Source organism: Salarias fasciatus, chromosome 5 (assembly GCF_902148845.1).
Source record: "Salarias fasciatus chromosome 5, fSalaFa1.1, whole genome shotgun sequence".
Taxonomy (NCBI): Eukaryota; Metazoa; Chordata; class Actinopteri; order Blenniiformes; family Blenniidae; genus Salarias; species Salarias fasciatus.
Window position 1 is genome coordinate 19,898,155 of NC_043749.1, and position 27,368 is coordinate 19,925,522.

General features: G+C 41.0%; 1 protein-coding gene across 2 annotated transcripts; it reads right to left on the reverse strand.

Moving 5' to 3' along the window:
• Positions 1-3,621: 3,621 nt before the first annotated feature.
• ngfb (nerve growth factor b (beta polypeptide)) lies at positions 3,622-26,510 on the reverse strand. Of its 2 annotated transcripts, none has more exons than XM_030092223.1 (3): positions 26,394-26,510; positions 9,733-9,884; positions 3,622-4,241 (listed from the first exon to the last, which is right to left on the reverse strand). In XM_030092223.1, the coding sequence occupies exon 3, from the start codon at positions 4,228-4,230 to the stop codon at positions 3,622-3,624; it is 609 nt and encodes a 202-aa protein (XP_029948083.1). In that variant the 5' UTR covers positions 4,231-4,241; positions 9,733-9,884; positions 26,394-26,510. The 2 variants fall into 2 exon arrangements, with proteins under 2 accessions (XP_029948083.1, XP_029948082.1); XM_030092222.1 differs by having other exon boundaries at positions 9,733-9,887; positions 26,394-26,460.
• Between the last annotated feature and the right edge of the window lie 858 nt (positions 26,511-27,368).

Consider the following 27,368-nt stretch of genomic DNA (forward strand, 5'->3'; position numbering starts at 1 on the left):
TGTGGAAGGTTCACATGTTCCAAGTGAGCCTCACTAATAAATTGCCTGTGACAGATGATGAACTAAGGGGTTCGCAGAACATGGAGCATAATCATGGAGTCATTGGCTAAAAACTGCAGATGATGCAAATGTCATCAACCCTAATAAAGAAAAGAAAAACATTGTATACAACCAAAAACCAAAACACACCTGATGCTGAAAAGCAAGATAATATGCACTGTAATGATTCAAAATAGGGTTGTACAGTACTATTGTGGTGTAGTGGTCAGCACTCCCACATCACCGTGGGAGTGTCTCGGTTTGAGTCTGGGTTGAGGGCTTTAATTAAGATTGCATGTTTCCTTCAGGTACCTCAGGATTCCTTTCACAGTTCCATAAGATTATGATGAAGTGAATAATAATATTAAGAAGAAGAATTCACATGTATTTTCATTGATCTTCTAACATAATAACAGTTAATACTTCTCACCCTGTGAAACAGTGAAAGGAGGAGGTATTCATCTTCTATAGTTGGAAACATGCATGTGTGAAATAAAATGATGTGTCTGTTATTCAACTGTTTGTGTTGCATGTTGATTTTCCTCCCATATGGTCAAATGCAAGACATCTTCCAGTCTGTGTCCTCTAGATGGAGGTGTTGCATTTTGCTTGGGAGTAGTGAAACAAGGCCTCAGTTGGAGATTTGACAAACCTGCACAGAATCAAAATAAACAAGATTCCTCAGGAATGTCATGATCTACAACAGGCAGGTTGACAGATCAGAGGGCAAGTTTTCTCTTAAAACTTTATTTTCCAGAAAACTAGTCTCAGCAGCTGGTCTTTGTTTCTGAATCCACTTTAGCTCCAACCTCTGAGTCACTTCAGACGTCCTAAATGCCAGCTGTGATGCAAAATCGGCCCCGAGCCTGAAAACAAAATCACCACTGATACTGTCTAAATGCCTGCAGTATGATTTGTTTGGTGTTGACGTGAACCAAAATGTCAGTGCCAAAGCAAAGAAAATGGCACGCCATGATATTATCAGCCAGAGTTAGCCTCATGAATCACATTCAGCAGTGTTTATGTTTGTGTCTTTTCTTCCCGCTTGCTTTACATCGACAGTGGAAATGACGAGCAGCAGAGAAACGCAAAGCCAAGCCAAAGCAGCAAATTAATGGCAGAAAGATGAAGCCCTCCGGGTCTTCTTTCATTCTTTCATTTGAACCGAACCAAATGAAATTAATTTTTATGTCAAGGCTTTCTTCTTGGCTTCGTGTAAGGGAATGGAAAGTTCACAATATTACTGAAAGAAACACACAGTGCTTGATTGTAAGTGTTTAATAAATAACAATATCAACAACATCTTAACAAAACTTTTACTTTTATCAGGCCTGGGTCAAACAGTATTTGTGAAGTTAGCTCGGTGCCTCAGTCTCCTTCAGTGAGGCGGAGTGGAGGACGCTATAGGACGCTATAATGGGCTGCAGGAAGGAGCTTGACAATGTTGTTGTGCCAAAACTCCCGGAGGCGTTTACTTTGTCACTAGCTTATCTGCAGTTTAAGATTAAGACAGGTTTAAGCCTGTGCTGTGTGAAAGTCAATCACATGTGGGCTTTTTTTGGGAAAGCTTCAACTGCTGTGTTTTTCAAAGTTATTTTCTCCAAACCCATTATCGTGTCTGGTGGACAACGGCTGAATGCCAAGAATCAAGCCTACAAGACCCAAAATGGAGCATTTTATGAAGTTTAGGGTATATTTACCAGAACCAGATGAAATTCTCTTGTTCCTAAAGGTTTATGTGAAATGACAGAAAGACATTTTTCACTCATTCCTGTATAAACATCAGACTTCTATCACTTTCCCAGATGACATTGATTTTTGAGTACTTGGGGGAACATTCTGAAACATTTTTATCTTTGTTATGATTTGATGGACCGCATTGTGAACCGTGATCACAGACACTGATTTCAGAGTCCATGCAGTGGTTTTCAAGTCGTGATACGCTCAAAGATTTTGCATCCAGCATCAACATTCAATCACACATTCCTTCATAAACTCTGAATCATTCGATGAAGAAGTCATTTGACAAAATGTGGCAGTCTTTGAGATGTGCATATTCACAAACTGGTGAACACCAGCCCAACACTCTTTCAACACAAACACTATTTTTTCCTTCTGCCAATTAGATAGCTGTGAAATCCTCTTCCAGCTGTTTTATTTAGCACCTCTGTTTTGGGATGTGTGTCTACAGGCAAAGTCAAATCAAAATTAGTCTGTATTTTATCGAGAAACGTAGGAAGTCTCACTTGAGAATCACAAGCTGCTGCTTTCAACACATAATCCCATTTTTTTTTTGGAAAAGGGACTGTACTCAGGAAACACCATCTATAAAACAAACACGAAAAAATATTTTTGCGAAGAGTAACTAGACTACAAATGATCAAAAGCTCACTTTTTATTGTTTCCGAGGAATTTCTCAATTCTTGTCTGAGCAGCCAGTAGTAATCAGGGAAAATCAGACGGCTGAAAGTGTTTCCCTAAATTATAATTTTCTCAACGTGAATCACCGTTGGCTGTTTGGGGAGGATCTCATAATCATCGTGCAGCTTGTTAGGATGCAGTTTAGCTGCGGTTCAGCTGAAGTGAGGCCTGTATTTACCCAACTGATAAAACCAAAGTATAGTTGGTGAGAGATGAAAGTGAAAACTGTTTTTTTTCATCAACATCCTGAACTTAAAGAAAAAAAATACAAGTTGAGAATGCAGTTATTTAAATGTAAAGGTTTTATGTTGTAGGATAAAAGTCAATAGGGTCAAGAGATCACATGATCATTGTAACACTTTCATCTGTTTGATATTTGTTTTAATGCTGTACGTGTTTAACTTGATTTTCCTTTCTTTTTCATTGTAGCAAGTCTCTTTAAAAAAAATCCACCATGGAAGTAATAATGTTATTGTGTCTATTCAGCTGTTTGCTTCTCGGTGGGATCAGCACAGCAAGTGATTGCAAATTAAAGAAATACACGTGGCTCATTTTTCCACCCTCCCTGGTTTGACCCTGGATCCTCCAGCTCACAGGTCAATACTCAGCCACTGCTGGTGTTATTAATGTTTTAGAAATACAACAGAGTGTTTTCCTTTGGGTGACATCAAGAATTGTTTTAATGTGAAAAGCTGCCTTGAATCATGATTCATCAAACCGCATGTCGGGGAATTATGTTACATAAACACTACTTATTTCATTATTCTTGTCAGAACAGTTTTCTCAGATGTTGGAATAAATAAGGACCCTGTACCACCATGTTTACTTCAGCATATATAAACTGAGTCTATTTTAAACCCAAGTTAAAACAGAGACCTTTTAATCCTCTGTACTTTAAACAGAAAAAAAAAAAAAAAACTGGATAGGAGATACTTTTTGACCCAGGTCTGGTGGTTATACATGCAGTCCTGATATTTTTGACAAATACAAATAATTTACTTTGTGCAGAGGGTGAGAAGTCTTTGGTGATAAGTTACGTGAGGAAAGTCCCGGCTGTCTGCAGGTTAGCGTTGGTCTGTCCCGTGTGTGTGTGCTGTCGTCGGGCCTGTGTGTGTGTGTGTGTGTGTGTGTGTGTGTGTGTGTGTGTGTCCGGAAAAGTCTTCACTGCCGCCACGACTTGCGGCTGAGCACGCACACGCAGGCCACGTTGATGCGTATGAGCCTCCACGCCACCAGGTTCTTGAATGAAGTCAGCGCTCGCACAAAAGTGTGCGAGTTCGTACAGTAGGAGTTCCAGTGTCTGGCATCGATCCCCAGACAGCCGGGGGTGCCCGGCCGCGAGCTGTGACACGTCGTCTCGAAGAAGTACTGCCTCTTGTTGACGTTGTTGATGTTCACATCGGGGAGGACCGCCACCTCGTTGCCCGAGATGTCCGTGGCTTTGGTTTTGTTGCCCACCCAGACGCTGACGCTCTCGCACACCGAGTACACCCCGCGGTGCTGGGGCTGCCCCGCTCGCCTCCGGCTCCTCCTGCTCGCGCCCGCGGACCCCTTCGGCTCCGCATCGGGGGGCTGAGAGCTGAAGAGCACCCTGGGGGAGAGGTGGTGGCGCCTCTTGAAGAGTTTGGGGTCCACCACGGGGACGGAGGTGGGGCTGTTGTTGCCGGGATCCCTCGGGTGTGCCGCCGTGGCAACGCAGGAGTCCCCTCTGATGGCGGCCAGGGCCTGGGCACTGAAGAAGAGGAACAGGGCCAGCATAGACGACCTCATGAGCACACAACCTGAGGTTGTCAACAAGAAAGACACTTCAGTTAGCGCGCATACACAAACCCATTCACATGGCAAATGAAGCTTAAAGTGTCAGTTTCAATAAGGAAGAAGCACACGTTATCGTTCTGTTCCTAAACGGTTCAGCCTTTCTGCTGTACTGGATTCTGACTGTCAAAATCACCTGGCTGTCAATTCCTGTGCACTCTCTCATACACTGATCTTTCTGCCAGCACACCCAGAGCCAATCACTTACACTCTGTGTTATTTAAAATTCAACTTATCCTGTAATTCTGTTTTTTAGAACCTTAAATGCACAGCCCGCCCCAGCTTCCCTTCAACAGCTTGGTTGGCTGATATGTCCATGTGCCACACTGCTCCATATTCAATACTGACAGGTTAGCGTTGTTGTAATAGTAATCCCTGATCTCTCCTTATTGTCAGTGTTGGAGAGCCTCAGTCTATTGCTCCATCAGTCATTGTATTTTCCTAAGCAGGCGTAGATCAACATTTGAATTCATCAGCAGTCATGTCCTAAAGGTCAGAGCAGCAAAGCCTCTGGCCAGAAGCTGAAAGGAGGTGTGAGATGAGGGACACAGTTGTATCTGTGAAATCAAGACTTTTCACTTTGAAGTAGTGAATTAATCAATATTGCAATTCATAAATTTCAGATCCATTTAAAACACAGATGTACTTTGAGTACTGTATTCTGCAGGCTGTTTTTTTAATGTATGCATTAAGTACTGACCTCTGTGAGCTCCTTGTACTTTAAAAAGAGCTGTTTTGAGATAAAAGAGGACAATAGATAATTTTACTACAGGCTTAAAGCATTTTTGTTTCAATAAACTGCATTCTTTTTTCTCCAGTGAGGTTTTTTTTTTTTTTAAATGCAGTCTGCAGATCGTCTTATATCTTCCCTTTCAAATATCCAGGGTAATATATGTTCAACAGGAGGATTAACGTCATTTAGGTGCATGTAACGGCTCTTATTCAAAGCCCTGAACACTAAACATATGACAGTTATACACTTTACAGTTGGAGTGCGTGAAAAATTGTATTTGGCACGGCGAAGGATTAAGTCTGCAAACCCAAACTAAGCAGATAGGACACTGAAAGGAGGAAACCAAACTTATTTATACATCTACAAACACTGGGAGGAAGCCGTAATGTTTGATATTTATGCATTTGCTTCATTATTCACAATGAAGTTATGAACATAACCAGATCCACAGAGCGGACAGTAAACCCACTTACAATCTGTGGACATCTAAAGATATTCTGCAGCTCTATGTAGGACGGCGAACACCCACATGTGAACAGTGTTTTTATTTTTTCCCCACACGAGCATGCCTGCGTGCTAATATATTACGTGTAATCCATTGTTTTCTCATTTTATAGTTCACATCACAAATGACTGAAAAATACATGATATTACTGGAGATTATTCAGAGTTGGTGACAGAAGTTGCTTCCATACATTTGAAGGCGAGTGAAGAAATCCTTCACTGTGCCTCACATTTTGAAGACATTTTGGAAAATGCTGCCAGAGGTAGTTGACAGTGTCTCCGTGTGGCTGTCGCAAATATCACGCCTACAGAGAAAATGAAAGAGGTCGGTCCGATCGGGGCGGATGGAAAGGTCAAAAGAACTAAATAAAACTTTAGACTTGAACACTCTAATGTGTTAAATCTTTCCTCTTTCACAGCAATATGGCTGTAGCTTAAAACTCTACAAGTAATGTAAAAACCTCATATTGTTGTTGTATCAATGTCCTATTCTGCAGACCATACAGTGCTGTAGTGGTTATCACTCTTGTGTCACAGTGAGAAGGTTATTAGTTTGAGTCTGGGCTAAATCTGTCTGTGTGGAGTTTACATGTTCTCCCTGTGCATTGAAGGGTTTTTTTTTTTTTTTCCTCAGGGACTTTGGGTTCCTCCCTCAATCCAGAAACCTGATGCGACTGTTTTGTGTTTCCCCGGATCTGTCCAGGCTGTACTCTGCCTGAACCGACTGTCAGACTGGATCGACTCCAGCAGGTCACCACCTGAACTGGACAAAGTGTCTAGAAAATGGATGGATGGAGGTTATTTCACTGTTACTATGATAAAAATGATGCAGAGCCTGGAAAGTTGTTTTTTCATTTCATGATATGATTAGCTTGATAAATTACATTTCAAGAGAAAACAAAGATGGATAGAAAATCAGGACTTCACGCACTGGTTCTAGCATATAGACTCACCTCCTGATGTTGGGAAAATTGATTTTCTGGCTAAAATATCTCAGAATGATACTACATTGTAGCCATCAATCGGTCTTTTGCAGTGGTGACAAACTCACATTATCATCATGCATGGAAAGAATCAAATTATATGGGCGTCTGATTTAGAGAAATAGGGAAAAAAATAGTGATCTATAGCTTAAATCAATTCAAAAAGTGGTCTAATTATCCAATAACACAGATGAATTCCTTTTGTAACAACAACAAACATTATGTGCATAGTAAATACATAAAACAGGTGTCAGGTTACGTATAACTGGCAGTGTTGTGACAATCCATCAGTTTGATATCATTTTCTTTTCACCACGCGGTGACTCACACCGCAATACACACCACAGAACATCTGTGCTCCGCTGCCTTGCTTAAATTGACGTTCTATGAACTGTATTTAACACAGTTCACCAGGAATCGCAGGCGTGTCATCACCTGCGATGGCTCTGCCGCTCAGGCTCTGTCAGGAAGGTTTATTACACGCAGCGTTCGCCTCGGGTGTCGGGGGCGAATGCTCGCCGATTAAAACTGTTGGCACAACAAATCAAATGTAAAATCACAGCCTGTGTGGCAGAACGTAACATGAACTATGATTCCACTAATGAACGCTTGTGAGGTCTGGCCAGGAGGAGAGGGGATATCTCCCCTCTCACCTCAACACCCCCCCACCGCTCCGTCTTCCTGCATCTGAACGTGACGAACTCATTACAGCGTCAGGTTTAGAACGATTAGTATAATTACTGTAAACAGACAAGACCACTGGAGAGAAGACGGCCCCCTTTATCTTTGCTCTGCGTGCTTAATTCAGATCGCTGTAGGACACACAGGAAGGTGTTTTTACAGCAGGAAGGAGAAAACACTGATTCAGTGGAAAACTTAAGAAGTGAAGGCACATAAAAGGAAAGACAATGAAAAAAAACCAGAGGATGTAAAAAAAAAAAAAACAACTTTGTGGTAGTATCGACATGGCTGCAGAATTTTAAAAAACTTAATCAATATTAAGATATAATCAAGACGGATGATTGTGTTGATCCAGATTTGAGAAACTCAGTTTTTCCTGCTCCTTTCCGTTGCAGCCACCGATCATGTGAAGCACACGTCTGGTATGGCCCAGGCTTCAAGATTGAGCTGCCTTTCCTCATGCAACTCAGCCGTAATCTGTCAGAAGTGCGATTAGAACCGCTGAACTTCTGTCCTCAGTTTTATGCAAGAGTACTTTTTTTTAAACTAATTTTACAGTTACTAATACTTTTCAGAACCAGAGTCATTAACAGTCTCTGCGTGTCCATCCATGCATCCAGCTTCCTTGCAGGCTGCTGGAGCCCGGCGGACTGACAGCAGGGTAAAACCCCACACAGATCACTGATCCATCACAGAGCGAACACACACACACTCATTCACACCTATGGTTTTGGATTGTTAGGAGGAAAACAGGGTAGCAAACTCATCCAGACTCCACAGAGAAAAGCCCTCCCGAGTTGAAACTGTACCTAAAGCCCATATTGGTTGATGGTGTTGACCTTTGCTTTATTGTTTCATGACAATTTGCTCTCATGGGAACATACGGATTAAAAAAAGAAGACAGTAAGCATTATTGTGTAGATTTAAGACAAGGCCCACTTTTATCAATTCATTTTCAGGCTCAGAGATGCTACGTTTTTTTTTGTTTTTAACTGTAATTTGTTTTCTTGCTTTACATAATATTCATTTTTATGCTTTATTTTTCAGTCTTTTTTCTGAATGTAACACAACGTTCCTCTTTTTAAAACATCTCTCAGATGCTGTATCAAGGTCAGACAGTGTTTGTGAGTTTCTGTTCAGAACCGTGTTTCTTTGATGTGTTTCTTGGTGCTGCAGCTCTGTGATAGAATAACTGCGAACCGTCTGATGGTGAAGCTCTGAGAAACAGAAAAATGAAGTGATGTTTGGTTGTGACATGGCACAGGTCCCATTCGCTCATGCAGCGGGATAAAAGTTAGAGTGAGTTTCTCTTCCTCCATGGCACGAATTCACGTCTGAAATACACACACGGAAAGTCTGTTTCACACCACATCCATCTTTTAAGGAAGACGCACACAAACGTTACATCTGGTCTTTTATGGGTGAAAGAAGTTGTTTACATTACTCTGGCAACTGAAGCATCTGTGACATTCATTGGTTTTATTCTATAATTTATTTCTTTATTTAAGAGAAACAAAAATGTGTCTTTTAAGACTTTTAGACAAAGGACATAATTTAAGAATCCTTCAGTTTTAAACTGTGACTAAATGTCACATGATTAAGAAGAAACTCTGCTCTCACTGACTGTTCCTGCAGAGATGTAGAGACACAGTCAGGCTTTGTTAGAGGCATGTTGTCCATCCATATAAAATTGTGTATCTTTTTCTTTTTTTATATGGATGGCAAAAACAGTAAAAACTATTGGAATTAAAGGTGCTGTAGGCAGGATTCCGCATTTGACCCATCTAAGATGGCGATTTGAAACCCAGCACAGCCAATCCTGTCCTGTTTTCTCTGACATCACGCCCTTACGCAAGTTAAGCCCTGCCCACAAGAACGTGTGACGAACGCCCCTCGACCAATCACGGTTAGAGCCTCAGGGGCTCTTCTGATTGGTCAAAGATACCTGGAGCTGTCGAGATTCCTTTTCAGCTCAGAACAGAGACAGATGGAAACGCTGCACCCTCGCGGTAGTGCAATTATGCTACACTCCTAAAGGATTATCAATGGATACTCTAACATTTAATCCAAAGAAAACACAGAAAAATTAGCATTGACTAGCAAAATCCTGCCTACAGCACCTTTAACTTTGCTGGCATCTTTGATTGAAACACATCGTGTCATTGGTGGACCTCGTCTCCCTTCACTTCCAGGTCATCTGTTGTTTCAGTCACGGTTGGTTTTCTCATTTAATTCCTGTTTGTTGGTGTATTTATATGTTATGTATGTTTTTCATTATGCTAACGAACTTTTGGGAGAGAAAAATAAAGCTGAGCTGCATTTCATTATAATTTAATTCCTTTTTTGTTGGCCTGACTAGTGTGTATTTATTTTATTTTATTTTATTTTATTTAAATGAGCTGTATTTTTAATGATATATGCTTCTAAGACAGTAGTGAGGATGTGGTAAATAATGTTCAAACAGACGATGTGACGGACTTGGCTTCATGTTTTTGCATCGACCTGCCAGCTATATCATTTTTCACCGTGTCACATTGAATCAATCCATCTCGATACCTTTTTAGTGTCTCCACATGAACTGTACCACCTCTGTGGTTGCTAGAGGATGCTATTAGAGTTCAGCGTGTTGCGGACACCTCCTGCCATCAGGCCTGGCTGTGGCCGCCATCCAGCACGCCTCTGAACTCCTCTGCCTCGGCGATTCGGCCCTGCTGAAAGACAAGCAGAGAAAGCGTCTCATAAACCCACTGTAAACACATTCTTTGCGAGAGGAATACGGGAAGAGAAACTTAATATGTTTTTCCTGCTAACTGGACTGCCACATACTGAACATACCAAAACTAAGCAGAGCTGGAGGTGAACTGTCGAGGAAATATGCTGCTTAATTTTACATTAGTTTTCCGCGTCCTTAAATAAATGGGGCTTGACAGGTTTGTTGGGACATAAACACATCTGTGTCTGTAAAACAGATAAAATACTTCAAGAGTATTTTAGCAACAAGTTCAGACCAGCTGATTTTGGAGTTTGGTGAGATGAAGCCACACACAACCAGCCAGCAGGGAGAAACGTCAACAATCCGTAACACTGCTTTAAATCAAGACATGGCTGTTCAGTGTCTGCTTTCCCTCAATTACAGCATCAGATTCCAATTCCATTCAATACTATTATTCATTGTTATGCAGTGATTGAAGCGCATCTGGAAAAGTCAATTAAAGTGAATCTGAAACATGATTTTTAAATCATTTCATAATGTAGTTGTGTCACTGTGCCTCTGACCTCACAAGAGTGCCGATTTTAATCTCATTCGTGAGCAAAGGTCACGAAAATTAATCCATTAAGATGAGCTCTGCTTTTAAAATATATTCAGGAAGTTTTTTTGTGAGTTTAAAACTCTATGATATAAAAATACTGCTGTTGCTGTTAACAAGAGCGAGCCGGATACAACGTGCTGACAGGAATGTAAACTACACATAAACAGAAATAAAGGAGCTGTTAATCCAAATGACTGCAGTGTATTCTTGAAGGAAAAAAAAAAAGGAAAAGCAAACAGCACAGGAAACACTGCAGCTCATCTGAAGTGGCCTCTACCTGTTACAACGTCTGAACCAGAAACCCTCTGCAAACATTAAACTTGGCTCAATAATGCTCAAATACATCGTTACACAGAGAAGTTGTTCCTTCTTGTCTATAAGATAAGAAAATCAGTAGTAGTAGCATCAGTATATTGTCAGAAATGCAAATAAACATTTTTCTTTCCCCCTCTAAGTGGTTGAAAAGGCTAAAATGCCAGCTGACCTTTGGTAGTGGGCAATCCGGACATCCAGATGTGCCCATTAAAAGGAAAGCATCTCCCTGAGGTTTACACTCAATGAACCTCTCGCGAATACAAATTGGAGCAGCAGTACAGAGGTACGTTTTAAACTAGTCTAAAATGGGCTATGTACTGTTTGTGTTGTCACCCTTGAAACCAGCACATTTGAAATTCCTTGGTGGCAGAAGATCAACTATTACTTTATATTCTGAACATTTCAAACACGTAGAGCGCAGCTGATGGACAAATCAAACTGACAACTGAGAAGTCCATCAGATGAGACTGTAATATGATCAAAGTGCACATGGTTTTCTATAAATTCTACTCTGAAACAGATGAAAGTTAAGTATTGTTACAGCTTTTACTAAATGGTGATTTGTAAACTTGATAGTGTTCTCAAAATCTGCATCGTTTTGCACGTTCGGGTACAAGTGCCTCAGGCTCCCATTGCATGGAACAGGAAATGACGGGAAATATGATGCAACGTGGGAAGGTGTCAGATTACACTGAGCTCAACGGGGATCTTGGATTTGTGGTGGTAAATGGCACAGTAAAAGAAGGCAGCTCTAGTACTATCAGTGTAAATCTTTATTTTACCTTTGACCCTTTGGCTGATCCTGAGATTTATCGTGACAATTCCGTCACGTCAGGCTTCATGAGCTGCTAGTTAATAGAACCAGATGCTGTGTGGTTTTAAATCGAATACCAGAGGACATAAAACTTTTAAGTTGCATTAAAGCAGAGAAGAAAAAACAAGTAAGGGTTAATGCCGTCTGTACGCTATTACTGAAGCTTATTCTGGTTAGAGAGTAGAGGGGGAAACGTTGGCATTTATTTAGACTTCAAGTTAAAATGTATAATGATAATATATAATGACGCAGGAACAGCATCTCTTTCTCAGATGTGTTGTGAAAAACAGTGATTTTACTGATGGAAACCACATGTCTCCACTATTTGGAGGATTTGTTTTTGGCTCATGGTGCAGAGCTTTAACAACTACTGGAGGGGTGAAGTAACATGCAGCCACAGGATAATGGCAGCATTAATTTAGGCTACTAGGTGGGCTACAGATACGCACATAACACGGCTGCACAACATTAGTGTGCATCGGGGCATTGCACATTGCTCTACTCATTGAGCCTTGAAGCAGATGGGCTGCAGCAGCTCAGAGCCACGCTGCGCCATACAGACTCTGGCTTGACTCATCCGCCACCTGATGACTGAGTGTAAAGGCATCACTCCGACCGCCGGCGAGAAAACAGTTAAAAGAAATTGTATTTCTTCGAGCACCTTGCTCTCCCGGCATAAATAACTTCCACGAAGCGGACCACGTGTTGCGCTGTGCTAGTTTGGAAATGACTGGTGTCCTTTGAAAAAACCCATAACAGCTCCCAGACCGTATCTGATAAAACAGCAGTGGGGTGAAGTGGATGTTTTCGAGCACAATGCGCCGGCGGTAAGACGACAGGAAATTGTGTTGAGTCAGCATGATCCAAAATCCTTGTGGAAAATGTCCAAAAATGTTATTAGTGCTCTGCTGTAAGGCTCAGCTTGTTCGCGGGGGTCATGCTCTCAACTTCAAAGACAAAAGAAGGGAAAGTTAGCTCTGAAACCTGAACGTATGATTCAGCTCAATGTGATCAGTCTGGACTTCTGAGGTTTAAATTCATTATTAGGGACCGAGCCCGGAGGGCATGGTGGCCGCAGGCCACCATGCCCGTAGGGCAAGGTCTCTATTGTTCTTCCGGTGTTTGTCGTTCTCGTTCTTCATTATTATACTGACCTACCAAGTAAACGCAAATTTGACCCCCTAAACATGCACGAAAACTCACCAAATTTGGCACACACATCGTGACCGGCGAAAAATTTTATAAAATACAAAAACGAAAACCATTGGCTCTCTAGCGCCACCTATATCTCAAAAAATGTCTAAAACAGTCGCTCCGGCCCGCAGGAATGTCGTAGAGAGATCAAACCAACACGCACGCGTTTGTCTCATCAAGATCTACATTTCACACGCTCACACCCCTGACCTAAATCCAACAGGAAGTCCGCTATTTCCCTTTCAAAGTAAAATTTAGCTCAGAATCACTCCTCACGAAAAAATTATCTCCTCCGAGACCGTTTGTCGTACAAACATAAGAGTCACGCGACGTGAAAGAGGACAATTTTCTCTACAAAAGTTGTGAACAACTTTGTCAAAAGTCTAACGGTGTGGATTTTATTCGCGTTCAAAGTTGGAAGTCTGAAATCCTGCCTTGCTCCGGCCCTCATCTGTTATAATGGGGAAAAAAGGAAAAAAGTCGCCTTTTTTCTGCACCTCGAACAAGTGGCGACTGCGGCTAAACCGTGACTCCTATCAACAAACCGAGCACACTGAAAGTTCCAGCAGTTTCTCCCGAAAAAGATGATGTAACATAAGTGGGGAAAATATCATGTTATATGTATGTTTTCACAGGTAAGAAAAGGTGTGCGCTCTGCATTTTTTTTGTTCTCAGTCATAATGGAGCCGGATGGGGAAAAATCTCGCGCTTCTCACAAACTGAGGCCTCTACAGTCCAAACTAAAAGTCTGACTTCTCTGAAAGCCTCACCAACTGAAAGACAACTAATTTTCCTATCAAACGTGATATTTTTTGTTCAGTATTGCCAAACAGCAAAGGAACAAGGAGCAGTTGTTTCCCCAAAAAAGACTTTTATTTTCTCCTCTCTCCACTCTAACTGAAATGACCATATATGGGCATACAGAGCAGTTACACAGCTGACAGCAGCTGTCAATCAAACTCAGACACTCAATGACTTCATTCAGTGACTCAGGAAAGCAGATGGCAAAAGCTAACTACTCCTTGTTAATGGATGGGAGATGCTAACTACTCCATGTTAGTGGATGGAACATGCTAACAACTCCATGTTAGTGGATGACTGATGCCACCAGCTCCATGTTAATGGATGGAACATGCTGAGAACTCCATGTTAGTGGATGGGAGATGCTAACTCCTCCATGTCAGTGGATGAAAGATGCTAGCTACTCAATGTTAGTGGATGGGAGATGCTAACTACTCCATGTTGGTGGATGGGAGATGCTAGCTACTCCATGTTAGTGGATGGGAGATGCTAACTAATCCATGTTAGTGGATGGGAGATGCTAACTACTCCATGTGAGTGGATGGGAGATGCTAGCTACTCCATGTCAGTGGATGGGAGATGCTAACTACTCCATGTTAGTGGATGGGAGATGCTAACTATTCCATGTTAGTGGATAGGAGATGCTAACTACTCCATGTTAGTGGATGAGACATGCTAACTACTCCATGTTAGTGGATGGGACATGCTAACAGCTCCATGTTAGTGGACGGGAGATGCTAACAACTCCATGTTAGTGGATAGGAGATGCTAACAACTCCATGTCAGTGGATGGGAGATTCTAACTACTCCATGTTAGTGGATAGGAGATGCTAACTACTCCATGTTAGTGGATGGGAGATGCTAACAGCTCCATGTTAGTGGATGGGAGATGCTAACACCTACATGTTAGTGGATGGGAGATGCTAACTGTTCCATGTTAATGGATTGGAGATGCTAACAATGCAATGTCAGTGGATGGGAGATGCTAACTACTCAATGTTCGTGGATGGGAGATGCTAACAACTCCATGTTAGTGGATGGGAGATGCTAACTACTCCATGTTAGTGGATGGGACATGCTAACTACTCCATGTTAGTGGATTGGAGATGCTAACTTCTCCATGTTAGTGGATGGGGCATGCTAACTACTCCATGTTAGTGGATGGGACATGCTAACTACTCCATGTTAGTGGATGGGACATGCTAACTACTCCATGTTAGTGGATGGGACATGCTAACTTCTCCATGTTAGTGGATGGGACATGCTAACTACTCCATGTTAGTGGATGGGAGATGCTAACTACTTCATGTTAGTGGATGGGAGATGCTAACTACTCCATGTTAGTGGATGGGACATGCTAACTTCTCCATGTTAGTGGATGGGACATGCTAACTGCTCCATGTTAGTGGATGGGAGATGCTAACTACTCCATGTTAGTGGATGGGAGATGCTAACTACTCCATGTTAGTGGATGGGAGATGCTAACTACTCCATGTTCGTGGATGGGAGATGCTAACTACTCCATGTTAGTGGATGGCAGATGCTAACAGCTCCATGTTAGTGGATGGGAGATGCTAACTTCTCCATGTTAGTGGGTGGACGTCTCAGTCGCTGGCCGGCGGGGAGGCTCGGTCCCGACCAATGCCGCTTGCGGCTTTAATTGCTCTTATAGTTTCTTAGATCTTTATAGACGATTGGTTTATTGAGTTTAGTAAAATTTCACACATTTTTTCTTTAAATTTCCAATAGGTTTCACTGATATCAACACAGTATGGTACGGAGTACAGGTGGTCTATAGATTACTCTTCAAAACTGCTTGATCAGTAAAATTTATCAGCTGAATTGTGGTGATTTTTTTCTTTCTTTTTTGATAAAATATAACTCTGGAAGGTTTTGTCAAATCTGAATTATTTTCACTTTGCAATATTTTAAAAAGAAACATGTTCAATAACAATGAATACAGACACATTTAAATTAATTAGAAATTGTTTCACAAATCATCCAAAGACTAAACTGCTCTGATCAACAACTTCATCTCCATAGCAACTGCAGCTGGGATTTATGGGTAATATATTAGGGCTGTGAAGAATTTGTCAAAATTAATACAAACACAGTTTATTAAAAAATATATTGTGGAGCATCTGGGATAAACACAACAATAAAAGTTTTAGTTTTAAGGTTCTACTTCCCTAAACTGTGATCATTAACTTTATTTTTAAGTCTGCAGATTTTTTTAATTCATACATTTTCTACTTTCTAACACTTCTGTGTGTTTCTGAGGATGACGGTTTCCGATATAACGTTGGATGTTTTGGGCCATTTTTTTCCCCCTCATGGTTGTTTCATTTCAGTCCAGTTTTCTTTTTTATGGTTGTTTATATAATCAGTCAAGTTCTGTAACTCTTCACGCTGATGCTTGTGCCTAAAGGTCCTTTTTGTTTCTGTGCATCAGTACTTGTATGATTCCTCTTTATGGTCTTGTTTTTTTTCTTATTGATCATTTTACTAATCTCTGCTACAGTAGAGGTTGGTACTCTTGCCTCTTTGCTAGAAAACTCCCTCTTCAAGTCCGGTTCTTTTTGTGCGTGTTACTTTGCCGGTTCTTCCCACAATCCCCAAACAAACAGCTGAGTCTTCTCTGTCACCTTTGTGCTCTGCTGGAATCAGCTCCGATGATCCTCCATCAGACACAGCAGTACTGAGGATAGAGGATTCAGTTCAATGATCATATTAATTATTTTAATTAAAAAAAAAAAAAAAAAAAACCTTTATCTAACCAGTCACAAGGCAACTATTTGTTTAAAATGGGAGTCTGTCAAAAGGCACGGTCCGTTCAAGGGATTATGAAGTAACAATAAAATAGTGGGTCAGGAAGCAGTGAGAGTGGTCCTGATTTCATTTTATTCTTTGTTTAGTCTCTGGTATGATTATTTGTGTCTGTTTTATTGTCTCTTTGAGTTGTTCTCTTTTTTTTTCGGTAACTTTGTTTCTCCTTGTAATTGTGTTGTGTCTTTATGCAACCATTTTACGTTTGCTTTATACAATTACATATTATCTGAATTTGTTTATTTTATGTCTATTTCTGCTTATTTTGTAACTCTTTGAGTCGTTTCTCTGTCTGTAGTTGTCCGTGGGCCTCCTGGCAGCTGAAACCTCTCATAAAGAATAATCTATCTGGACTGGTAGAAAGTAGAATTTTCTTCACTGAAGTCTCACAGCGTACTTAACATTTATAGATTCAAAAGAAATTTCCAACTGCAAAACTTTATGGATTGTTGAACTACTGTTCACACTCCTGTTGCTCCAAAGCGCCCTGCAACCTCAAGCCTTGCTGCTTGCTCAACACGGGACGTGCGAAGCCAACCTGGAGCGCAGCCACGACGAGCCAGCGCTGTTCGTGCTGAGAGGTAAGAAGCCCTTTCTGGGTTCAGATGAATCCGTCTCAGTTTACTGGGCTCCATGTTCCCTCTGCTTTGTGGTCTGGCCGCTGACCAGGCCCTCACACTCCTTTCTTTTTCCATATTTATATTTCGGCGTTGTCGACTTCCCATAATGGCTGGTGCCTGCTGCTGTGTTTAATGAGGTTTAGGCGGTGTCATTAGTGCTGCTCAGTGTGTTCTGCTCTGAGGCTGATGCATGCTTGCAGGAAGTGATCGGATCCGTGCTAAAATACCTTCTCCTGTTTTCGCACAAGACAGCAGTTTTATTGGCCTACTTCATTTCTATACAGCGCTTTGGATGGAGTAGCTGTTACAGCAATACATAATTACAATCCAAAGCATCAGTTTTTTCCAACAAAAATGATTTATTGCCCAATATCCACAAGTGTATTGTCCAACAATATCAAACAATGTCTGTCTGCCTCTCTCTGGACAAAGTTTGGAAAGGGCAACTTAACCACCCCATCAGTTTTGCTCGATTCCTGGATGTCCATGGCGAGACTGTATTTTTTTCAACCCCCTGACACACAACAGTGAAACTAAAAGCTGTAACTTTCCTTCAGCATTGCCTCAGATCGTTGTTCATTACTCAGGGAAAGTGAGAAAACAGTGAATTCTGTAAAATTTACAAGCATTCAAAGGATAACTTGTGTGATGATGTAAAATATTCATTCACAGAGGCTTCCCTGAGATTGTTGGAGACCTCATAATGAAGACCACAGACCTCAGAGAAACTGAGGTGGTTGTTTAGTCTTTTGAACACTGAAGTCATCTGCATACCGACAAAGTTTCTCCTTCATATTGTTGTTCTGCAGGATTTGGCAGACACAGCCTCTCCTGTTGTTAGGGCAGGTTAAGGCTGCTACATACTCAGGCATTCAACGAAGCAGACAAGGCAGTTCTTCCCTTGTCACTGTGAATTAACCAAATCAGCAAGCCAATCAGTTATGTGGTCTGTTACTCCTGAATGGAGAGGCCACCCATAACCACAGACCTACAACTCATTAGCTCTAATGGAGTCGGTTTAATGAACCCTGTCTGGGTTGACTGACAGGCAGCCTGGGGTGGCACACAATCCGGTCTGCAGCTCCAGGGGCAATCTACCGCTCTCTCCAAAAAAAAAAAAAAAATGGCAGTGGCTTCATTCATATGGTAAAAGTCACACAGTCCCTGTGGTAACCGGATCCGCCAGGGCTGGCTCTCATTCAAAGAGAGGAGGGAGGCGCATGTGACTTTATCTGAGAGCCGCCAATGGGCTTTGAATGACATGCTGGTCATCATGTTGCTGTGGTTATTCATGCAAAACTGCTCACCATCTTGAAGCCTGAGCAGAATTAAGTCCCTCAAAATCAAGTTTGTGGTGTGAGAGGCTCAAAAAACCTTTGTAACATTTAAAAAATATCAATATTGCCTTTGCACTGAGGATGTTGGGAGTTTAACTGTTTAACTTTCATTCTGCTGTTTTGTGATTTTCAACAAACATGTTGCCTTAATGAATTTCAGTAATGACCATTTCCACCATCAGAAGACCCTCAGAGAGCATTTAAACTGAAATAAATATCATAACTGGAATTTGTTCAATAACCGTGTAAAGTTTGTATGAAATTCCTACTAGAATGAGACTATTGGAAATTCAGCTTGCATGCATTTTGCTGACATTCTGCCAGAAAACATGCCCATCGTCATTTGATGATCGATTCCAGAAATATTTTATACTATATAAATATGATAATTTAATATTTGAAATTACAGAAGTTTTGTTTTAAAGAAAATATTTCGAGCAGTTCTTTAATAATTGCACAAAGCTGCTTTGCTTTATAATCAATAATACAGTTCAGTCTACACAGTGAAAACAATTTTATGTATGGATGCACTATTTCAGGTGACGTTCCCTGACAGTTAGTATATTATGATTATGGTCTGATATTAACCCAAACTTTTCCTCATCTGCAGCAGCTGAAATTTGTCCCGCTATTTCAAAAAGTCACATTTTCGTTGGCGAATGGGGATTCCTGTGATGAACTCTGCTGCTCTGCTGTGGTGATTTCACAGACACACAAGAGAGCGAAGCAGACGCTGCAATCACTCTATTTAAACATTTCTTAACTTGTGTAGCACTTTCAGACAAAGGTAAATAGGGCATAATTTTGTTGCCATGGTGACCGTATGGTATAGTCCCCGCTGAGGTTATTTCGTTGGAGCGAGGAGAAGCACGGGAGTACCGAGGAACGAGTGAAGACATCTTAAAACCAAGTGAGAAAATGCAGAGAAAGACTAAATAAATAGGATAAGCAGTGCACACATTTAGGTATTCCGGGATTGTCTGCAAAAGCTTCTCTAATTCCTTACTGGGGAGAAAAAAGACGTATGTAAACCACTCATTTCAGTTTATTTAATCATCAAAGTGCTTGTTGATTGTGCTCCAGCTCAGAAAGGTGACAGAGAGTTCACTGGTGTGTTCAGGAATGGTTCTTCTCTCAGAATACACATCATGCATCAGGCCGCCCTCTCTGCATTTAAATTGGAATCTTTTTGACAAAATCCAGCACACCCACACACCAACACACGGATCAGCATCAGCAACCGATGACCGGCAACGAACCGGAGACAGAAAGACACAGCAACAAATACGTCTGAGAGATTATCGACCGAGAGCTGCGTCACTCACCAAAAACTGCTGGATGTTTGAAAAACCTTCTAAGAAGAAAACTGCATTACTTTAAAAAAAAAAAAAAATGTTTTTAAAAGTTTGTGCTTTTCAGGAAAGCTCCAGATTAACTCGGAGTCCGGTTGTGCAGCTTGTTCATTTTCCTCAATCAAATTGAATGAAAAATACAATGATGCCGTGATATCATATCTAAGATATGTTTTAATTGTTTTTATTTACAGTTTTTCACATCGGGCGGGCCGAAGACACTCGTCTATGTTTCCGACACACACGTGTGATCCATATGACCATTTTCAAGGTCGCGTATTAAACACATTTAAGGTTACAGTGAAATTTTTCTGCACTTGCAAACCTGCCTCAGCCTGTCCACAAGTAGTGGGGAAGTGAAATGTTCAGATTTTTTCCTTTTGGCAACTAGTCAAAGGAAACATGTTAAGAAGGATAATGGCATGCAATTGAAGCCCATAATTTCCAATTTCTCTCGACTGCTGTCCTGTTGCATCTAGTTGGGGCAATTTTCTGTTTTACTGTTATCAGACAACTATGTGGGAAACGGTTGGAAACGCAGCGTGACCTCAGGTTGGGAAACAGGGCCTCCGCTGGCAGTCAGCTGTGATTCAAGGCAGATGTGTGGAAGTCGGAGACCCAGAGATCCCTTCAGGGTCGGATGGGAGAAAGAGAAGGCCAGTCAATGAGCAAATCCAAAAGACTGGACTCGAACCTTCATCTAAAGAGTTCAAACTGTGAAGTTGCAAATGAGAATAGATACTTTGATTGCAGCGTCTAGATGACAATAACGACTATTTGTTTATGTTCATGTGAAACGGAATTATATCAAAACTTTCTGACTTTGTATTTGCAACCGAGGCAGCGTGCAAAAGAGACTGAGCGCACACTTCCTGCTGACCACGGAGGTTATGCAGCAGATCTCATATCTGCACAACGCATGCATCAAAACGTGTTGTCAAGGATAAGTGAAAACAGCTCCAGAAGGAATGCACTGTAAACTCTGCAGCATCTTTTTTTATGATTCCCAAATGACATGAAATACAATTGAAGACTACAACCACATGAGAACGGTAAATGGGCAGATTTAACAAGGACAGTTTCATTACTCACTGATGGTCGTGTTTGGTCTCGCTGCGCTGAGGAAACGCAGCTGACCCCAGTCTCTATACACAAATGTAACTAAACAGATTGTGCCAGACGCAGACTCTGCTCGAGACGCACAAATTCATTGAGTTTCACTTCAACATGTGGGAGGATATTCAGCATATGTGTTGCTTTTATCATCTCGTGGCACGCATTCAACGATGTGGAGGAAGTTTTTGTCCGGATACTTTCTTGCTAAATCCTTGGCAGAGCTCGTTAGCCTGAGATGAACTGGAGCCTTTTATCAAATCCACTTAGAAATTAACTTATAACCCCATCGGGAGTGACGTGAAGAAAAGAAAACTGCTTCAGTGTACTCAAGATGTTTCCAGTTGTCCCGCGGACAACTGATGTTTGCAGTCAGGATTACAGCCAAGTCAATTATGGGAAGACGTTAAAGTAGCAAATGCCAGATTAGATAGTACGTTTAACAAATAACGGCTGCTTTCATTTATCATTCTACTTATAAAGACCAGACTTTACATCCTCTGTCCATATCATGTTGAGACGATACCTGTCAAAATAGATCGAATGCAGATCCGGTGAAATCCAGTGCCAGAGACTTTTTATTACGTTTCAGGATATTTTCTGGAAATATTTGTCCACAGTGTTTTGCTGGACCAATATTTACTTGCTGATGTTTGTTTCAGTTTGTGTCTGTCAGCGGTATTACTGAGGGAAGCGCTTCAGGTCTCACATTGCATGTTGATTTTTAGCGGTCATGTCTGCCTGACAATGTTACAAAATATGTTTTATTATTCAAACAATCCAGCAATCCACGAGTTGTTTAGTAGCATGTTCAACTGTGAGTTTTTTTTGGGGTTTTTTTTGCACAATGTAACAATTTTTAGATGAAATACAAGGCAGCATAAGGTTAATTAGTAACATCAGTATGGGTTCACACTTGATGCAAAAGTGACTGTTTTTCCTATCCTTGCTTTTGTTTCCATCTTTGCTTTAATATTCTGTGACGAATTCTTTCCAAAGTGATTGTTTGGAGCCTTGGTTCACTAAGTGTCTGCACTTCATTGCCAATCAAACAGCTTTTCACATCCTCTCTGACACTTCTGTGGCTCTTTTGCTGCTTACATCTATTTCATCACTGTAGTTTTCTGTATCCTCATATTATAGTTACACCTTCTCAAAAATAAACACCGCACCGTAATAAAAGACTAAATAAAATGAAAACAATGATGTTTAAGTGAAAATGTATAGGATGCTGGGATGCTGTGTTTGACTTTGTCTTTTCAGGCCACTTTAGCTGTTTGTTTTTTGGTGATTTTGGTTTTTCCCTGATTTGTTTTTCCAGTTTAAATCAAAGGGAATTTCCCCTCACATAAGTAGTCTATACTTGATGAGAGACGAGCTGAACACTTGAAACACTCGCACTCGTGTTAGCAGTCTGAGAAACAGTCATGATCACTATCTGTTTTTGCGCTTTTTTTTCTTTTTTGTTTTTTTATTTATAAAAACACACAAATCCTGCACATCCCGGGTGAAACTTTTCATTCCCGGAGCGTGTGAACACTGAGCGGCCTTTGAAAGAGCGGAGGTCACTGATTGGATGGACGGGTTAAGGAGCTGGGTTGTAGTTGACATGCCGGATGAGGAGAGTGAGTCACGCTTCACACTCGGTGTGTGTGGCCTTTACTGTAACTTACTCTCTGGGATGATGAGGCACTCCTGCTTGCAGGGGCACTTCACTGTGGAGAGGCTCTACAGCTCGACCGCAGGCACGGGCCTGTTGTACCTCTGCAGCTCATCTCCACAGATATTCCTTGTAACATTGTTTTATATTCCATTTTTCACGCACCGCTGCCATCTATAAATTCTTCATTTGAAGCTGTGGCATGTGATATCACCGGGAGGCGCATGTCCCGAGGTATTAGCGGAGATAATTATCTGCATACGGTGAAAGAAGCTTATGTTTTCGTTTCTCTCTTTTTTTTTCTTTTTTTTTTCGTGAGTTGGTGCCATGCTCCCTGAACTCTGCCTGAGGCTGCGAAAGACGATGAGACATGTCCGCATGGAAGGATGGATGCTGATGCAATTATATATGAAAGGTGGTTCATCAGGTTTGGTGCCAGCGAGGGAGGAGCAACGCAGGCCTCTGGAAGGGCAGGCAATTACAGCCATCCTCTTTTTAGGGATTTTCTACAAGAGGATTACTGAAAGATTCATGTTTTTCACATGACGCCTCTGAATGAGGAATCACAATTATAATTTGATGGTTAGTAATCAGTACATTTCTGTATTGATTATAATTTTCATTGCTTTCATTCTTTGCCCTTACAGTCATTCAGAAATTGAGGTTTTCGTCAAAAAACATGAAGTGCAGCATTGATTTCTAAGGTGATTCTTTACATAACAGCTTATGTAATGTGTTAGTCGTCTTCTGGAGACACTCAAAATGCTATTCAGATGAAGTGTTCGCTTTGGAGAGAAATTAACATACCTCAAGTTTGTATTACCAGGAGAAAACTGTAACTATATCTGTGCATCCCAGGGATTAGAGCACTGCAATATGCAAATGTGAATCATATTCTTGTTGCTTCATGAAGTTGTTGGCTGGTGCATATTTTTATGCATATTTTCTCCATTACACACGACTGTGGAGACAGAACATGGAATTCCAACAAAAGTCAATTGATCGTGGGTTTCCTTTGCCAAAATATTCAGTATCTCCAGAAATAAGGAAATCCCCATTTGTCTGGCCGTAACTTGAATGAACTAAATTAAACTGAATTTGATCAACGCTAAATAGACAGTCCTTCACAACGTGGGTTTAGTTTGATTCTGGCAATGACAGCAGGAGAAGTTTTTTTTTTGTACTCTCTGACCTCTTAGATTTACAGTAAGTTTGCTGAAAAATACCCATGGAAATTTAAAATGTTGATTGTTTGTATTTTAAAGTGGTCTGCATTCCTCTAGATTTTTATTTAGATTTTGCGGCGCTCCCTCGTCTTCTCATTGCTTGGCACAAACTGCTGGCTCTCTTGCGTTTGATTTAAAACCAACATTTCAGAGAAACATTCAGACTGTAGTGTTTGTTGAGCAAGTTTATTTTTTTTCCTCAAAAGGTCAATCCCTTAGAATTAGAGGGGCAAACAGCCATATGATATTAAATCTGATGAAGATCAGATGAAACTATGAATAGTTTTAATCCAAGAAGGTGCAGAAAACTTTACATCTGATTCTTCTCAGATGGACCATGCATCTTCTCAGATCCAGCATCTGTAGCCTGTCTTAAGGATAAACTGCCAAAACCTCTTTCTATACACCTGTGGAACATATTGTTCACCAAGTAAGAATTACAGCTGGTTTGCATGAAAAAAAAAAAAAAAAGCTGCACAGATGTACACCTTTCTGCTGCATACCAACAGCTGGAAGCAGACGGAGATGAAGATAGCGATCAAGGAGGAAAGTGGACTTGACCTCCTGCACTACAGCTGTCAGTCACAGCCGTCTGTCAGGCAGTCTTTCCACTGGACACATTTTCTTGCTATGAGTGAGATATTTGTTGCATTTCCAGCAGATAAGCGGTTTGGCAACATTATATAAGCTACATTAAGCACTCAAAAGTATGTTGATTCACATTCTCAAGAATGATAAGACTTTCATATCGGGCCAAGCTGACAGCTGTAGTCACTTTTGTTTTTCCTCCAAAAGAGGAATGTTCGAATTAGCAACAGCACAGAAACTTTCTTTGTTTTTTTTTGTTGTTTTTTGGGGTTTAAAGAAGCAATCGAGGCATATCACATTGGCGGCGGTGAGTCTGAGTTTTTCCAGAGAGTAAATAGATGTTTCGATATCGAGAGTTTTTCTAGCTGGGAAGTCAAAAAGTGGCTAAATGAAGAATCTTGTGACTTTCGTGAGTTCGCATTTAAGGAAAATATCTACTGAAGATTTAATCTCAGACTATAAATTTTCATTTGCTCAATTATTCAAGACAGAATACCTAGAAATATGTCTCTATGCAATCGGGCAGCTTCTGGGGAATCATGGTTCATAAAAACTTTGAATGAAATAAGTAGTCTACTGTTGATTAAAAAAAGAGTCACATATTTAGCATACTTTACATACTCCGGCGGATATTTTGTTTCTCAGCAGGAATCTGACTGAATTTGCTAGTTTCATCAGCTGGTGTGTCGCTCCAGCGAGCGGCGTCCGCACCTTTCATATTCTGTTCTTAAAGTAGATAATGCAAAATCATTCACGCTTATATAATGAGGAAGAAGAGCCTCGTATAATTCCCTTTTTTCACTGAGCCGGTGTCATTTTGACCAGAAGTGTACTGTGTGTTCAGTGTCTCGTGGCAATAAAAATGTTTTCTTTGGAAACAGCATTGAACATTAGCTCCAAAGAAAAAGCAACAGCAGTTCAAAGATCCAAAGATATCCTTATCACAGAGCTAAATATTTAAATAAAGCTGTCCTTGATGAAGAACATGAATATGATGTGAACCGTCCCTTTGCTAATTAAATAACTTAAACGCTGAGTCCAACATCCTACAGCCCACCCCCTTCTGGTTTCATCACTCCTTTTGTCAATGTAAGATGACCACTGCTCCATTGTTCCAGTGCAGACAAGCCTCTCTGTCACTTTTGCATTTTGCTTTTTAAACCAGTTGTTCACAGAGTGCTGTAGTGTGTAACTGTGCTGAAGTCAACTACTCTGCGTGCTACAGGGTGTAGAGGAGCATGCTCATGCTCTCAAGAAAAACAAAAAAGAAAAATAAACTTCTTTCATGCTCTGAAAATACTCAATACGTTATCCATTGAGGCATTTACAAGAGGTTTGAGTCATTGTTTTCTGTGCAGAATGAGTTCACCAGAGGAGAAAGCAAAGCCGCCATGAATATGCTCCAAACTATACCATGTGCACAGTTGCAAACGTCTGAATTTTTCTGAATCGACTTTACATCAAGATCGCAAAGCAAGTCCTCTCGAGTTTAATCACCTGCTATTATGTCAAGAATGCAATAATTTGTCTTAACGCAGTGGTACACATAATTTGGGAAAAGCACCCTCCAGCTAGCTCCTTGTTTCCAACCCAACATACCATACAAACACACACCACTCTGCAGGAATGCTTGAGAACATTACCTAGCCTAAGGAGACGGCTGCAGGTCTGATCGCTGCTATTGTAACCTGATGAGGTTAAGCTTCAACAGTTTCTGAGGGGATGGAATAGATGATCTGCTCTCTATTAGGTCTGATCCTCCACTCAAAACCCTCACAGGACTTAAATAAATGCATTTAGACTCAAAGTTCTCCCTGGGGAATCATTATGAAATAAACACAGAGAATAAAAATGACCTCGACCTGCATGCAAAAGCTTTTCTTTCTAAAGACTTCTCACCTCACCTACTCTAACTTTTAACTGTTGCAACTAAAACTGTTTATGTAATACAGATAATTCCATTTGTGTCTCTGAAAATGGATTTAATGTGATGTCCAAGCATTATAGACTACTCTACGCAAGTGCACATGAAGGTGTGTGAAGGTAAAATAGTCGTCTACCTTTGGAAAAAGCTCTATCTTCTCTCACTGATGCAAGACTCCTGAGGTTCACTTAAATATATTCCAGTTAGTGTCCAATTCCAGAGGATGCCAAGGAGGGGAAAAAACAAATTCTTATTTGAATTATCCCAAACAGTCCTGTCTGAGTCTTGCACTTGTTTGAACATTTTTGGGAAAGTAAGTGAGAAGAGTCTTTGGGGCTGCAGGCTGTGTGTGGCTGTGGAGAGCTGCAGGTCCTAGTGCCTCCCCGCTCCGCTCGGCCACCAGCTGCGCCTGATAATTCACATTCAGACGAGCGTCCATCCACAAATCCAGTCCTGGTCACCAGACTAATGTCACACTGAGCGGTGATTCAAACTCTCTGCACTGCCGCTAGCTGTGCATGTTTTGCAAATACTTTTTGTGTGACTCAAGGCATGAGGCATCGCATGTTGCACGCTTATACTCTGTAAATAATAACACATTCCAAAGTACATTTTTTTAATTTGTAAGTTGAGAAAAGTTTTCACCTCACATGAAGTTCTTTTTCATCATCGAGTTTTGTGTTCTGTGTCACATCGCAGGCTGCACAGTCATGTTTTTCTACAGTATCTATAATCATGAACAATATGAAGCCTCTTTCTGTATCCTTCCAGTTTCCAGCATGCATCGTCAAAGCTGGTTTAGTTTAGCATTTTTCTCCTTCAGCAGATCTTACACAGACACAGACTGAATGGTAGAACCTTCATTCTGTTGCTAGTTAGAATTTGGGGAATTAATTGATCCATCATTGCTGGCGCTTGCGCTTCCCCAGATGTTAAATTGGTGAAATCGTTTGAGTTTCTTTACGCTGACGTAATTGTCGACGCCGGCTCAAGGGATTGAGTTGCAAAAGTATATCGTGTTTGAAGCTCTCAGAGTGTGTGAGTGAATGGCGCTAATGTTTCAGGAGATTTAAGCTGAGAAGTGAGACAGCATAAGTTAATCCAGGTGTGG